Below are 17,145 nucleotides of genomic sequence, written 5' to 3' on the forward strand. Positions count from 1 at the left end.
CCCATGGTCTGAAAAATCTGAGTTGAAATACTTCATAAGTACTTGTATGCCTATACCATTCCATAGGGAGATCCTACTGGGCTTATCTTGCAGTATATAGCCAATCTAATTTTAATCACTGTTGTTTTGAGCACCAATTGGCAGAAATGCAGCTGATGAGCAATAAATAAATAAATAGGATTTTTCTACTGTATCCCATCAAGCTATGTAGTGATCAGAGCCTGCCTAGCTGGCAGAGTGCTCGTGTTTTAATAGTTTCCCAAAACGTGTTGGCTGAGATGGGGCTCCCTCCTTTCATTCTTGTCATAGGCCATGCTAGTTTCCTGTACACAGGATCTGTCTGTCTGTTGTAATGAAGAGCCTTCAGTCATGGGAGCCCCCATCTGCTAAAGTGATGTAACCCAGACACAGGCTTACCACTTGGCTGAAAACTAGGTCTTAGTGTAGGTTGAAGGTATGCCAGTCTGGTAGCACCATTTTGTTGCCTCCATTTGCTCTTCTGTCTTTGGGTCTCATAATGTCTTCCTTTTTTGTTCTTGAGGCCTGAGCCAAGTGTAGCGCATTGGAATGCTTGGATAACTCTTGGCTTAGACCCCAAGAACATCCGATTAGGTTGAAAATGTCTGTTTTAGCTGCAGGACAGGAGAGAAACAGTTTGACTTTGTAGTGTTGGCTTATTCCGACCTGTGCTACTTATATAGTCAGCTTGTTCTTGAACGAAGAGCAAACAAATGATTCTTTATTACTCTCATAAACTGAAGAGAAGGCCTCTCCTTTCCAGGAAAATATCATTTTTTGTCTTGTATTTCTGTACAGTTGACACATCAAAGCAATCATTCTGCGAACTGCTATTTGTTTTTTCCTCTCTTTCTCTATCCCACCCCCCTTCCTGGCCTTCAGCATCCTTCACTCGTGTTTTATCTTCTAGGTACTGGGACAGAGAGGTGCAAAAGGCAAAAAAAGAAGCAAGGACACCACATTTAACAAAAGCAGTTATACTTTGTTACTGGAAATCTTACTTACTTTTGGGAGTTTTCACAGTGATTGAGGTAACAGACTGAAAGAGATGTGCTATAAGATAATTGCAAGCAAGAATTCGGGGAGAACCGTGTTCTTTTTCCTCGCTTGCTGTCCCTGCAGCCTCTGTTTGCTGAAATCTCATCCTTCCCTCTACTAGCTCACCTTCCAGAATGTTGAAACTGTTGCAGCTCTCTCTGTAAATACAAAAGACAGCAGAAAGGCTGGGGCCACCAGTAGTACTTGACTGTGTATTTTTGGTTTGGCAGCATTGATTAAAGCTGTTTTTGTATCTCCCTCTCTGCCTTCTGGCAAAGCTAGAATACAGGTAGAGAGCTTAGATTGGCTTAGCTGACTTCAGCTTGGGTCCTCAGTCTGGTTGCATTTTCTCTAGAAAGCTCCCCGACAAGAGACTTCAAAAGCAGCAGCAGGCATAGTGTGCTTCCAGTGCACTGATGTCTTTTCGCTGCTAGATGGTTCCCAGGTAGGAGGAAGCTGCTAAAAGATTCAGTTCTGATGTCTCATATGTTCCTTTTATAGCCTATAGTCTCCAGAAAGGCAACTGATTTAATTTAGCAGAATATATTTGCCTTGTAATTTTTGGTGGGGTGTGGACACCTGGCTCATAGGCAGATTATTTTGAGAGAGAGCTAGTGTAGCATCAGAGTGACAAAAAGACTGAATTGTGAATCGGAAAGTGCCAGGTTCAAATGAACTTTCTAGGTAAGCCTCTAACTATACCACTGCAGTACATAATTAAACTTAGATGTACGTAAGTGGCAGAGAAAGTGATAATACGACCCATAATATCTAGCCTTAATATGTAGGATGTCAATACATCACAGAAGCATCATTCTAATGAAACATTGGATAAGATGGTTTGATGTTTACTAGCTAAGATGATTCTACTTTTGAAGCAAGTTAAAATGAGACATAAGTCTCTTCTAGAGAAATATTTCACTTTTATGATTCTCCTTTTTTATTAAAAAAAACCTCCCCCCCTTTTTTTTTCTTTCTCTTTAGGAAGCACTCGTCGTAATTCAGCCTATGTTTCTGGGAATGATTATTGCTTATTTTGAAAACACTGGGTCTCATGATGCTTTGAAATATGCCTATGCCTCTGCAGCCGCTTTGTCTGTGTGTACTTTGATTTTGGGCATCACTCATCACTTGTATTTTTATCACGTACAACGTGCTGGCATGAAGCTGAGAGTGGCCATGTGCCATATGATTTATTGCAAGGTAGGTAATATATTTTCTTTATCTGAATAAACAGGACACTTAAATATGTGGGTCTTGTCTTTTGTTGTATGTGCTAAAGTAACTGTCTTTTAAAAGCAAATGCCTGAAATGGATATCATTAGGAACAGGGAGATCAAATATGTTTTTCATGAACAGATTTTGATTAGGATTAGAATGTATCTTATTTGTCTTGTTCTGCACTGGAGCTTCCCAGAGCTTGGAAAAGTTACTTTTTTGAACTACAACTCCCATCAGCCCCAGCCAGCATGGTGCTGGCTGGGGCTGATGGGAGTTGTAGTTCAAAAAAAATTAACTTTCCCAAGCTCTGGACCTTCCAGCACCACATGCTGGTGGTGGGTGGGGCTGAAGCCAGCCATAGGCAGGGCCAGAAGTGGTTGGGGCCTCCTTTTTTTAATTTCTGCTGGCAACAACCCATGGGGCGAGGCACGAAGGACAGATTGCTCTTGCCTGAACTGATTGCTTGCAGAGGGCCACATCATGTTAGGCTGAGGACCATAGGTTGCTCACCTTTTGCAATAGTGTGTGGTGCAATGTGGCCTAGAGCCAGCATACCATAAACTTCAATACAGGCATACCCCGCTTTAACATACGCAATGGGACCGGAGCGTGTATGTAAAGTGAAAATGTACTTAAAGTGAAGCAATTATCTATGCATGTACTGCACTGCAATCGCCACTAGATGGCAGTGGCGTCATGCCATTAAGTGTCCGTAATTGCAACGCGCACGTACGTTAAGCGGGGTATGGTGGCGTATGGAGCGTGTACGTTATAGCGAGGCAACATTAAGTGAGGCGACATTAAGCAGGGTATGCCTATGTAGCTTTCTGGGTTCTAAGGGCAGAGGCAAAGTTGTTGTTTTTATTTCTTACTGTGTCTGTATGGTAACCCCTTGCGTATGGAATTCCCTATTGAAAGAGATTGGCTAGATCTCCTCTGTTGGCTGTTTGTGGTTTATTTTTTTTAAAAAAAATTAAAGCCAGGCTTCTGAGTGGCATGTGAACTGGAAGTAAACTTTTTCTTAAAGGAACCATCTCTTATTTTATGATATCTGTTGTTTTATTGGAAAGTTAATAGTCTGTAACGGTACTTTGGTTTTGTGACTTTGTCTAAGCTGCTTTGTGGATTGCTGGGAAAGCTACTAAATTTTAAAACTTTAAAAAACGTCTGGAAAGTGTATGCGTGGTGGTGGTGATCATGCAGAATTTTGGGCTTCTTTTCCTGCATTAGGTTTTCACACAGGCCTAATTCACATCATACATGCAGCATGGGAGCTACTGACTTGTGGCTGGATCGCTCATAATGTACAATTTGGGCCTAAGAGTGAGCATGTCTCAAACAGAAAGGTGGTATGTGCTGTCTGGAACCCTGAATAATCTGAAGATTCCATACATGCTTGTGACACAAGCACATATTGCCTGAGATAAAGTTCCTCTTTTTTTAACATCAGAAAGTACTTCAATTAATCGCCCTTTCTGTTCGAGCACATCATGTGGGAAGGGTTAATTCATGTTAATACTCTCCCATGAGCCACAGGTATTGCTAAAGAACTAGGACTGGATTAAAATAGCATCCCTTTTTGTTAAAGGAAGGGTAGTTGGGATTGATTAATTCAATTTCTGTGAATTCCTAAGCAAGCTGACCTGATCTGCACCTCCTTGGTTGAATGTGCAGGTTGCAATGCAATTAATCAGTGGAGTTCTCATGTCAGACTTTTGTAATACAGTTCTGTGCTCAAAAAAGTCCCAGAATGCATATTTTAGGATAAAATAAGTTTAGAAATGTGTACAACGTATTTGTAATTTTTCAATCTCTTATTTTGTGATAAAATACAGCTTTTAATATGTATGTTCCTGTGGGTTTAAGATTGTATTTCTTTAAAGCTTAATGTGGAAATGGGAGGGAACATGCTTATGAAGGAAAATGTGAGAGCCTGGCATGGATTGGGATAGAGTCACTGCCCATCTCTAGTTGTTTTATTAACTGTTTTTGAAAGGGGCTTCAGGACTTTGGTCCTTTTTATGAGACCTGAGGTAGAGCAAGACATAACTCTTTCCATGGGCTCTGCATGGTTGTTGTGGCAGGTGCTGCTCCCATGGAATGCTCTCCTCATGGAACTGCTGCGCTTTCTCCCAGCTTTTAATGACTCTTCTAAGCCTCGGGTGCAGCTAGCAACATAGGTTTCCATGCCCTGATAGGTGTGTGTGAGACGTTTGCTTTGCAGCCCCCTGGGTAGAGCCCCGAGAGTGCAGTGTATGCCGTCGATGTCTCTAGTCATCTTGGTAAAGCTTCATTTGTTTTTCATACATTGACATAGTCTTCCTTCTGATACCTGGGAAATAATCCCTTAGAAGTTCTGCTTTCTTGTACATCGACGTATCTCTGAGGTATTAATTTGCTGGTCCAGATAACATAACTCAAGACTATTATGGGATTTCATAAAATAGACTTTACTTAAAATGCTGCTTGTGCAGAGTAAAAGCCAGGTTTTGGGGGGGGGAGTTGGAAAGGAAAATTTGTTTGTATTGTGTCTTTATCTCTTTATTTTTTGTGATGCAATTATTTTTTTCCATTTATCTCTCAACATTCTGTAAGCCATGAAATGCCCTAAGCATACATCTTTGTGTATGCGTTTTTAAATTCACAAAGTAATATGCTTTGTATCTGGGGAGTCCTCCAAGTATGTAGGAATCTGCCCCTTATTTTTGGGTGGCTCAGTTTTGTTACCAAACTGATTGGCACTGGATCATCCAAATTTGGTATTAGAGAGAGCAATTATAGACTCAAGTTTCTGTCTTTTGATGAACTTGCACAGGGTATTCTCAAAACAATTTTAAAAAAATCTAAAAGCTTGTTCACCAGCATTTCATAGTAGCCATTAACACAGGGGTGGGGAGCTTCCAGCTCATGGGCCAGACTTGACCCACCAGGCGGTCCTATTTGGCCCATGAGGCCATTTTTGGGAAGCCACGCCCACCCACTCTACACCTGACATTGTATATGACATTAGGGGTGTGGTGAGTAAGGGTGGGGATTCAGAGCAACAATTGGGAGTTTAAAGTGAAATGTTCCTTTGCTGGAGCAAAGTGTAATTCCATCAGCTGATGGGCGATGGGAGTGCACCTTGCTCAAGGATGACAAAGCAGTTTCCATTCAGTGGAAGGTTTAAAGAGCAGTGTGGGGATGTTTACAAAGGACAATCAAGACTTCAAAGCCAGCATCACCTGAAGTCAAATTTGGCCTGCCCATGGTCAGGGAGATTAAGATCTGGCCCACCGGCCAGAAAAGGTTCCCCACCCCTGCACTAATTTGTGCTCACCCTACTTCTCCAAATTGTGAGAAGTTCTAGGGTGCAGTGCTTACCCAGGATTGATTTCATTTGGAAGGAAGTCACTGGAGTCTTACTGTATTTGAATTTATTTACAAATATATAGGTTGAACATAGGTTGAGGCTCAGTTTGAACACTTGGGCAGATATCCGATGTCCGCAGAGTCAGCCCTCAGGAATACAGTTGCCTTACAGAACCCAAACTCGATTCTCTCGCTCTGTATGCCCACTTAAAAACTACAGTCTGTCTTTGTTTCATTTTGAGGGATTGGAGATCTGCCCCCCACCCAGCTGCAAGGAAGATTGTTAAACAATTGGGTCCTATAGAAACACATCCCCTGAATATCCTGGGATATTAACACTTCTTTGTCAAGTCCAGCACCCTTACCAGATATTGCCTTAAGGCACCTACAGTGATACTCCTATTTGCAAAATAGCAAACTCATTATAATCTGATATACTTGAACAGTATTGTGTTGTGTATGTTTTATATTTTGGAGGCTCTAGAGATACTTTCTGACTGACACAAGATCAGACAAAAATGATTTTCATGGCTCAGGTACGCAGAGAACTTGCTAGGATCATCCAATAACACAGTATATATTAAATGAAATATCTATTCTATGTGGTGTTCTTATAGGCTTAGTCAAAAGAAGTCACTATATATTGAAATACATGTTTCCTACTCAATTTTAACAATGTTGTTGTGATATTAAATGTTATAGGTAACAATATTTCTGTGAAAGAAGCATCACATTCTGGCCTAGTTCACGTGTCACTTTAAACCACAATTAAGCTTAACTATGGTTTAAAGGTGAATGCACAGTGTGCTGGTATACAGAGAGAAAATTGCAGCCACTTAGCTCCTCCTCTGCTTCTGCTGTGCTGCAGGGAGCTAAACCATGGCTTGGATTACTGTTATGTGTGACCCTGTGCTCCTTATTTGGAGACAGACAAGCAAAGCACAAGCTATAACCAAGGTTGGTCTTGATTGCCACTTGTGGTTTCCTTGAAGGAGACAAACATAATGCTAAGACAACCATGGCTTAGCTTCTGGTAGCACGGCAGGAATGGGGGAGGAGTGAGGTGGCTGCAGTTTTCTCCCCGTGCACCAGTATGTTGCTTGTTCACCATTAAACTATGGTTAAGCTTGACTGTGGTTGAAAATAACATTCAAGCAAGGATGTTGTTATGCTGTATTTTGAGGTGAGAATCGGTTTGAGTTCTAAAAAATAGTTTTTGGATAATGATGAGATCAGATCCATTTGAAAGATATAAGTGTGTTCTTGTGAATCACATGGCCTCACTTTTAAATTGTTTGGGAAAGGTATGTCAGTGGGATATGTTGTAGAAATTATACAGTACTGATTTCTGCAGTACATCACTGTTGGATGGCATTTTGTTTTAAAACCTCAAAAGACCAGGATCTTGACAGAGGGAACTGTTTACACAAATTGGCTCCCATGGTTGGCCTGGAAGTCAAGATCTATTGAGTACAAGGTGTTCTACAGCAGAAGGTCCAGCTGTGCTTGTTGTACTCCAGACAATGCACACTACAGCATAGATATGCACAATAAGAAACTCTATTCTTAAAATGTTGCCAGCGTTGTCATGTGAGAGATGCAGGAAGAGAAGTTGGCCTGACTCCTAGTCCTTCACTTTCTCCAAAACAAATTCTAAAGAAGCATTTTCATAACAGTAGAAACCCTCAGAAAGTATGTTCTTCTCCTATGCAACATGCAGGAACCCATCAGCCATGCATGTTTTGAAGACACACCTGTCCCTTGACCTCTTGTCCTGAATCTCCTGTTTCAGTGGGATTGTTTTATATATATATTTAGTTATGCATGTTTATATTTTAATACCCGTGTGATTGGTTTTTATACTTGTAAACCACTTAGAAACCTATTTTGGCATTAAACAGTATATAAGAACATAAGAAGAGTCCTGCTGAATCAGACCAATGGCCCATCTAGTCCAGCACTCTGTTTTCACAGTGGCCAAACACATGCCCATGGGAAGCCTGCAAGCAGAACCTAAGCAATTCAATTCAATTTATTGTGCTGTCACGTGCCCAATAAGGCAAATCATCAGATAAAAGAAAACCGTCTATAATAAACATTTAAAATATACAATAAAATATAAATATGACTTTAAAATGGAACATTACAGTTTGAAAAAGAGGACCATCTTACGTATTCTTTGAACTGAAAAAAGGAACTTAGCTACTAGCTCTGTGGTCACCTTGTCGGTATCAGCCAAAAGATGTTTCAAGTACCGGTCCAAAGACCTACCAGGAAAAATTTCCATAACAGGACCAAGGAATGTAGTATGTTCTTCCTTACAAAAATTGCAAGCAAAAAAGAGATGAGCCAAGGATTCAACATCTGCATCTCTACAGGAAGACAACCAATTTTCATAAGGCACACCTTGATAACGTCCTTCTAGTATTGCTGACGGGAGACAATTAAATCTGGCTCTGGAAAAAGCATGTCGCTATATTGGGATGGTCAAATTATCCAAATATGTAGCGTGTTTAGGGAATTCAAAGCTCAGATCAAAATACAAAGGTGAACAGGTTTTACAAGCATTTGACATAGAGTATTGGAAATCAATATCTTTAATCTGTTTTTCTATAACCAATTTTACTGTCTTGAACTCTTGTGTGGAAAGAAAATCCATAAAGAAACCTAACAGATGCAGTTTAGCAAGAAAGGTTTTAGTAGTGGTAGTGAACAAACAAGGCCTGAGACTCGGTGAACTGATACAGACTCATGGTCTAGAATGCCTCCATGGTTCAAGATTAGACCAATCTAATGGAACCTTTACCTTCTGCTCTCACATAGGGGCCAGTGTGATAGATTTCACCTTGGTGTCCAGCACACTTTTTACGGAAGTTTCCAAGTTTAAAGTATTGGACAGAATAGACAGTGACTATTTCCCCACCATGATAGCATTTCATCTGCCTCCCTCAGGCTCCCCCCCGACTTTGCCACCTCCCGAGGAGACCCAAGTAGCTGACTGCAGATTACGATGGTCCTCGACCCTTCAAGCTGATATAACAAAACTACTGGAGAGTCTTACCACCCCTTCCCCCATGATGGGGGAGCTGGGCAAGATGGACGCTCTCCTCTCTTATCAGAATATTATTTCCCTTCTCAAACCTCTGGTGAGCCATACAGGCCCCCAAAAATCTATTTTCCCGAAAACCAGGAAGTGGTTTGATTCTGATTGTAAAGTGGCTAAATGCCAATTAGTTAACTATGCAAGGAAAAGAACTGATTCCTCTTCTTTCGACTATGACCAACTTGTTTATCTCTGCTCCAAATACAGGGCTCTTTTGAGACAAAAAAAGTATAGACATGCCTGCACACAATGGCAGCTACTTAATCAGGCCCTTTTGGAGGGCAACGAACGGCAGTTCTGGTATATGGTATCAAATCGTTCGAATGCATTTTGTTATTATGACTCCGGTCAAATAACCCCCTCTGTGTGGATTGATCACTTTACAAAACTTTACACCACAACGGCTGCTCCCAGTATCTCGTCCCTATGCCCTCTCCTGGATAATCTAACTAATTGGCCGCCAGTTACAACAGCCCATATTAAGACTCTTATCTCTCTATTGAAAAGAGGTAAAGCACCAGGGGAGGACATGATTCCGCCGGACCTGTTCTACAACTTTCCAGATTGGTGGGCTCCTATCTTGGCAAACTTATTTACCTTTATCAACGCCACGGGCATTATGCCTGAGGGCTGGAAAAAAAGTATTGTCATCCCTATCTTTAAAAAAGGAGAAAAAAAAAGACCCTAATAATTATCGTCCTATTAGTCTCTTAGATGTGGGAGCTAAATTGTACAGTAGATTTCTCTTACTTAAGCTTGAAGAATGGGAACTGGCCAATATGGTTATCCATCCTGAACAGGCAGGCTTCCGAAAAGGACAGTCCACCATAGACCACTGTGCTACACTGCTCTTCTTGGCTAAGAAATCAATCAAGGGACCCACAAAACATCTCTATGCCGCCTTTGTCGACCTGGCGGCCGCTTTCGACTCTATTGATAGAGATTGTCTGTGGGCCAAATTGGCCTGTACTAATATCGACAGACGCCTCCTATTTCTGATTAGAGAGCTGTATTCTAATAATAGTCTCAGAATCAGGGTGGGTAATAATCTAACTGTCCCCATATTGACTAACAAAGGGGTAAAACAAGGCTGTCTTTTAGCCCCAGCCTTGTTTAATCTATACTTAAACGATATAGTCAACGACCTAGCAGGACCAAAATTTTTTCCCCCTTCAATAGGAGCTAGAAAACTCTCCATGTTATTATACCCCAGTGACATCACTCTTCTCTCCCTGACCCCTGTTGGTTTAAGAAGGTTATTGGCAAATTTAGAGGCATACTGTAAAAAAGAATCTTTACAGGTAAATCACCAGAAAACTAAAATCATGGTCTTTGGGAAAAGATACTCTGAACATAAATGGTCCATAGGGAATCTCCCTATAAATCAATGCCGTTCTTTCAAATATCTTGGTATTCTTTTTCAAGATACCTTATCATGGAAAGAACAAGTTGCCGCAGTAAAACTTAAAGCCGCAAGATCTGTTGGTAACATTCTTCGTTTCTATAGGACTGAGGGTGGCCACTTAGTAGCCGCCGCCTTGAAAGTATTCCAGAATAAGGTCCTCCCCCAGATCACCTACGGGGCGGCGATCTGGGGGTGGTCGGTACCCTACTCCCCTATACTGGAAGGTATACAAAATAAATTTATTAGACTACTTTTGAATCTCCCTGGTTCCACACCGGCGGCCTTGTTACAAGCTGAAGTGGGTTTATTGCCGCTTAGTGCTCGGATTCATCAATTATTGTTAATTTATTGGACTATCTCAATAAACTCGCCTTCTAAGATCTTGGCGAAAGCTTGTTCAAAAATGATTAGCATGGACTGTAACTGGATTTCAAAACTACAAGCCATCCACTCACTTTATCATATCCCACAAGATTCGCCCTTAATATTGACTAAAGTAAAAATACAAGCTCAGATAAAATATCATAGTGAGTGGATGGATAGACTGACAATAATAAACTCTAAGTTTTCTTCCTGGTTCAGGCTGTATAAACTAGATCATATTAGGGCGCACTATTTGTCAATTCCGCTACCAACTCATTTACGCTTCACCTTTACAGCCTTAAGATTCCAAACTATGCCAACTGCCTATCTTTCCGGTCGCTACTTGCAGCTTTCTATGGACCAGCGACGGTGTTTATGTCACTCTGCAAAGGTAGAAGACCTTCCCCACTATCTCCTGGATTGCCCCCTTTACGACCATCCAAGAACCAAGTTTCTTAATACTCTAATTAATTATCATGAATACCACACTATAGACCAGATAGTTTATTTCCTTCTAGCTGATACTAACTATTGGGTGACTTACTGGGTAGCCCATTTTGCCTTGGCCGCCCAGAACCTGAGAGCAAAACATTTACTCCAATTGGAACCTAAAGAACATTAATATATGTAGATATTTTGAATTGATAAATGTATTTAATTAATTTTATTACCTGGTTTTACTGTTTTATACATTGTTGTGAATTTGTGTTTTTGTGATGTTGTGATGACCTATGGTCTGACAATAAACTGCTAAGAAAGGTTTTAGACCATGAGCTAATAAAAGCATCCTTCTAAAGAAGGTTTAAGTAACCTAGGGAAGGGCCAGCATAAACCACTTTAAGCCAACATCTAAAGGCTAGGGACCAAGCAGTACATTCAATCGATGTGAGGCCGGCCTCAAGTCGGAGGGCTGCAGCAGAAACATGCCTTGGCATTCCGAAAATAGATCTTAAAAAATTTGAAAGGACATTTTCCACATTTGAATGAAAACCTTGAACCCAGATTGGAACTCCATACAGCAATTGAGACTTAAATACCTGGATAGCAGCGGATATATATTGGCCTCCCTTAATGTAAAAAAACCGAAGAATGGCCTTAGTGGTGTTCTGTGCTGTCTGGACAGCAGACCGTATATGGGTAGCCCAAGACAGTGTGGAATAAAACATAACACCCAAATATCTGAACTGCTTGACTTGGTTTATACACTGTCCACTATCCACTTTTTCACTGATGTATGCCGCAAGAAGACCATAATTTTTGTTTTACAAAAATTGATGGTAAGTAGGTTATCTTTGCAATAGGTCATACAAGCACAAAGTAGGCGTTTAAGGCCTATTTTTGACAAAGACATGAGAACGGCATCATCAGCATGTAACAGTAATGGGCATGTGGTCTTAGCCACTTTAGGTGGATGAAAATCTGCAGCTAAACAACTGCTCAAATCATTTAAATAAAGATTGAATAACATGGGGGCTAGTATGTATAGCCCTGCTGAACCCCTTTGGTGGCAGGAATAGATTTTGTCAGACTTCCATCTACTCCACATCTTACACGGAGCGTTGTACACTGATAGAGACATTTAATGAGATAAAGCAGTCTCTTATCCATAAAAGAGTGGGATAGCTTAACCCATAATTTGTTTCTCGGGATAGAGTCAAAGGCAGATTTCAGATCTATAAAGGCAACAAACAGGCCATTTTCGAAAGAACTTGTATATTTCTCAGCTAGATGGTTTAGCACTATACAGTGGTCAATTGTAGACCTGCCCTTTCTGAAGCCTGCCTATTCCCTGCCCAAAATGTTTTCATCCTCTAAACAGGAGACCAATCTTGTATTTAAATAGCTGGCATACAGCTTTCCCACTACTGACAATAAACTAATAGGTCTATAGTTGAGGGGTCTTCTCTGTCCCGTTTCTTAAAGACTGGTATCACGATGGCCTCAAGCCAAGCCAAAGGAAATTTGCCAGAATTATTAATCTGTGTAAATAGATTTGCCAATAGGGGGGCCCACCAATCTATATGAACCTTCAACATTTCGGGGGGTATAGCATCAATTCCCAGCTCCTTACCAGACTTAAGACGACTAATCAGAGGCTTTATCTCAGATTGTGTGACAGGAGGCCAAGGTGGAAGCGCATTTAGATCTACAGCGGGTAGGCTGTTCGATGGATGCTCTCTTATGTCCGCAAACAATTCAGAAAAGTGATGTTCCCAAATACCAGCAGAGATATTACAACTCTACAAACTGAACTTGAGGAACTTAAAGCATCAGTGACTAGCGACCAAAAAAGTTTTAAATTACTATTTATAGAGGAATCTATCAGAGCTTTCCACCCATTTTGAACTGCTTGTCTCTTTTTATTAGCTAGAAGTTGTTTATACTTTTTAAAAAATTGTATAATATTCTTGGGGTAAAACATTGGAATTTTCCTTTCTATATTGATTATATACCGCAGAACCTAAGTGCAGCAGTGCTCTTTCCACTTGTGCTCCTCAGCAACTGGTACTCAGAGGCCTGCAACAGTGGAGGTAGAACATAGCCATGTATAGCTTTATCTTCCCTGAATTTGACTAAATCTCCTTTAAAGCCATCCAAGTTGGTGTCCATCAGAACCTCTTGTGGGAGTGAATTCCAGAATTTAACTATACACTATGTGAAGAAGTACTTTCTTTTGTTTGCCCTGAATCTTCCAATATTCAGCTTCAGTCCTGGTGTTATGAGAGAAGGAGAAAAACATTTCTCTACTTTCTCTACACAATGCATAATTTTGTACACCTCTGTTATGTCAGCTCTTGCTCACCTGTTCTCTAAACTAAAAATTAAAATGCCCCAAATGTTTTAACATTTCCTCATAGGAGAGTTGCTCCATTCCCTTGATCATTTTGCTTGCCCTTTTTTGAACCTTTTCCAACTCTACAATATCTTTTTTTGAGGTGAGGCAACCAGAACTGCACACAGTATTCCAAATGCAGTTACACCATAGATTTGATGTCAGCAGTTTTATTTCCATTTCCTTTCCTAATTATCCCTTATATGGAATTCACCTTTTTGGGAGCTGCAACACACTAGATCAATGTCTTCATTGAATGATCCACTATGGCCCCAAGGTCTCATTCCTGGTCAGTCACTGCCAGTTCAGACCCCATGACTGATTAATGTGATTTGATTAATAAATAAAATAAGACCTGTGAACAGATGTTTAGAATGGGGAAAATAGCTACAGTGGTGAAATTTTAAATTCACATACTATGGTACCGCAGTGTTGGGGAGAACTTACCCAGCATCTTAAGTAGAAAGGAGCTGAAAGTGAAGGCTGAGCCTCTCAAACAATTTTGCCCAACCATGCTGAGTAAGGTCAGTTGGGATCCCGTTGGTTTTGATCATCTGTGTAACTGATGCATTGTCTCTCCTCTCAGCTGTCTTTGTCCTCAATTACCATGTGCCCAAATCTGAACCGTGATTTTTGGTCCAAAAATGATTAATCTTGCGAGAAGTGAACCTTTGGCATAGTCTTGGCATTTTATATGGTCACACAAGAAGATACTTGATTCTTAAAAGTTCAAACGTTTTCATCAAATATCTTCTGGAATATTAACCTTTTAAAAATAGTAGCTTCAAAAAGCGAATACAGGAGCAAGTATGGAAAATACTGTGACTAAATATCCTACAGTGCAACTATTAAAATTAGACTACTTTTTTTCTCTCTCTCCATAGGCGCTTCGTTTGAGTAATACAGCCATGACAAAGACTACAACAGGCCAAATCGTAAATCTTTTGTCAAATGATGTGAATAAATTTGATCAGGTAAGGCCCATCATTGTAGCCTTGAGCTCAGACAGTGGTCTGTTTGGAGCAAAACGAGCTATGATCCCTGGTTCAGATGTAATGATAATGTAAGGATTATGGTTCAGTGCTCCCAGACTCTAGCAGGGTGAATGAAGCAGGAGTAGTCTGCATGTTTAATCATTATTTAACCTGATATACGAACGCACCCAGAATCATTATACAATTGAATACCCATCTATAGAGGTAAGTAACACCTGATTCTTATATATGGTGGAGTCTTTCTTGAAATACTGTTCACAGTGAGAAGGTGCTACCTGCTTGGTGGTACAATTTAAAGCAGTTATATTTTGTGTGTGTGTGTTAAAGGTAACTCTTAGGTGTTCTACTTTCACTAGTGCCTTGCTTTCTTTTTCTCCTTTCACTTTCAATTTTTTCACATAGCATTCTCTTCTGATTAAAAATTCCATATATTTTTTTTCTAAAATGGAAAGATTCTGTGCAGTAGATTTTATTGTAACTTTCTATAATGGAAATTTTATCTGTAAATTATCAAGGCCAGAGGCTAGTACAATGAAGTTGTTGAAGATGATGATGGAGAGAGTTGTTTGTGGGAAAATTCACACTCACACTCTCACACAGTGCTAGCAAGATTTCCTCCATGTAGTTATTCTTTGTGTTATGTGAGCCTGCAGATATTCCCATGTGAGCCAGAAGAGGCCTTGTTACCTGCAGTCCCACCTACATGTGTATTTCTAGTTCATGTAGGACTGTCTCCATGAGCCACAGACATATCTGTACCCAAGTATGATTGTGTGAAGGTAATTTGCAATCACTGCTAAAATACGTGATCTGGATCTGTCATATTCTTAGCCTGTGAACACACTAGTTGCCAGCGCAAAACATTTCCATTAGCCACATGAGGAAGGGGATTGGTTTGTGAAATCACTTTGAAGCTGAATTAAAAAAAATACACTCAAGCTGCTCCCACCAGGTTTTACAGTAAAAAGGGGCAGGATTTGATTAGCATCATGTGTTTTCAGAAGAGAGAGGTGGAGACGCATTGGAACCAACAGAACAGTGAGTGTGTTTCTACCTTTAGTTTATGCTAATTGCTGCTTTGAGTTCTTATGTGTTTTATTTTCTATTTGTGTAGGTGACTATTTTTTTGCATTTCTTCTGGGCTGCACCCCTTCAAGCAATAGTAGTAACTGTACTTCTTTGGCTTGAGATTGGCTCATCATGCCTTGCAGGAATGGCAGTTCTAATTATTCTGCTTCCTCTGCAAACCTGCATTGGGAGGCTGTTCTCATCTCTGAGGTAAAAGAGTCTGGTGTCTTGTGATTTGGTTTCAGATTCCTTGTTGGGGGTTGTGTTTTGTAACTTTGTGGTTTGTGTATATGCTTTGGTTTATAATAATAATAATAATCAGGGCCGGCGCCAGAGGGCGGCCAGGTCAGGCCCTGGCCAAGGGCCACTGAAGGGCCCCTCTTTAGGGTGGGTGGGTAGTGCTCCTATTCTGTAATCCATGGCAGCATTCGCTCCCGACCCTGCCACAAATCACAGAGAGGGATCTCCCAGGCAACCCCCTACAACAGTGCAGGCCCACCACGCCTGCCTGCACACCCCATCTACCTCTCCCATTGGGGTCAATGCTGCCTGTGCTGCATGCATGCCTTCCATCAACCAAGATGGTGGCCGAGGCTTCCCCTTAGGGGCTGATGTCTCTGCCACCATCTTGGTTGATGGTAGGCATGCGCACACAGTGCAACCAGCATTCACCACAGCAGAAGAGGTAGGTGTGGGTGGGTGTCGTGGGCCTGGGGCAGGCTGGTGCCCAAGGGACCAGTCATGCCTGGTGCTGGCCCTGATAATAATAATGCTTAAGAGATTCCTTGAAAGGTACCTACTGTACAAACTTCATCTTTACTTCAATTTGCATTTTGTTATAGTTACACTTGTAGACGGTTTCAAAAATATGAGTGTGTTAACTGAGAGGAAATAACAAAAAGTACCATAATTCCTTGTTTGTAAGATTCATTTTTTTATGCTTATGACATTCTTTCTGAACTGTTTGCTTGGACAATCCAGAATAAGGAACCTGTTCCACACTCTTTCTGTTGACATGCCTGTTTTAAAAGGTGTGCTTTGAATTTAAAAAAATCACTAAATTCTCAAGTTCTACATTTAGATGAGATTTTGAAAAGTAGAAATTCCTTACTGTAAAGCTCTTAGATATATATGCTGTGTTTTTATTAATAAGTGTGTATTAATGCTATGTTTTAAACTTGCTGTAACCCGCCCTGAGACCTTTGGGTGAAGTTTGGGTAATAAATGATGCTGCTGCTGCTGCTGCTGCTGCTGCTGCTGCTGCTGCTAATAATAATAATAATAATAATAATAATATAGAAAATTAAAAAATAAGCCCGTAATGTATTGTCAAATTTAAAAAAAAACGGGCAAAGCAATTCACACCCCCTTAGGCCAGGCTGTGGGGGGTTTGGATTGAGTGAAGGGGTCCTTCCACTTGACTTTTCTGGCTGAGCCAGCCTCCTGCCAAATGTTTTAAATTTTATTTTATTACATATTTTTTTTACCCAACCCTTTTCTCAAACAGCTGAGGCTAGTGTATGTCTTATATTTCCAATTCTATCCTCCCAACAATCTTGTGAAACTGGTTGGGTTGAAAGATGGTGATGACTTAATGAAGGTCATTCAGCAAAGGTTATGAGGGAGTGAGAGATTTCTAGAGTGGCCTCTTTTATCTAGGGCTCTGTCCACTATACCATACTGTTCTTTCTGATTAGTAAACATAATTACTCAAGAACCCCTCCAAAAACCCGAACAGAAACACATTACA

The 17,145-nt window shown here is 40.7% G+C and overlaps 1 protein-coding gene and 1 long non-coding RNA gene across 5 annotated transcripts in view; one reads left to right on the top strand and one right to left on the bottom strand.

Moving 5' to 3' along the window:
* The window catches only part of LOC133386252 (uncharacterized), a 35,355-nt gene extending 34,226 nt beyond the window's left edge, over positions 1-1,129 (bottom strand). The window contains exon 1 of the long non-coding RNA XR_009763096.1: positions 1,024-1,129. This is a non-coding gene — a long non-coding RNA (uncharacterized LOC133386252). The remainder of the gene's footprint in view (positions 1-1,023) is intronic.
* ABCC4 (ATP binding cassette subfamily C member 4 (PEL blood group)) overlaps positions 1-17,145 on the top strand; it is a 205,346-nt gene that overhangs the window by 20,030 nt on the left and 168,171 nt on the right. For 3 of the 4 annotated variants that reach the window (XM_061630101.1, XM_061630098.1, XM_061630099.1), the window contains exons 3-6: positions 929-1,049; positions 2,041-2,259; positions 14,217-14,306; positions 15,442-15,605. In XM_061630101.1, the coding sequence (XP_061486085.1) occupies positions 929-1,049; positions 2,041-2,259; positions 14,217-14,306; positions 15,442-15,605 (594 nt within the window). Of the gene's footprint in view, positions 1-928; positions 1,050-1,419; positions 1,502-2,040; positions 2,260-14,216; positions 14,307-15,441; positions 15,606-17,145 lie in introns of those variants that run through there. The other variant, XM_061630100.1, reaches the window with a different exon arrangement.

This window comes from Rhineura floridana, chromosome 5, assembly GCF_030035675.1.
Source record: "Rhineura floridana isolate rRhiFlo1 chromosome 5, rRhiFlo1.hap2, whole genome shotgun sequence".
NCBI classification, from domain to species: Eukaryota; Metazoa; Chordata; class Lepidosauria; order Squamata; family Rhineuridae; genus Rhineura; species Rhineura floridana.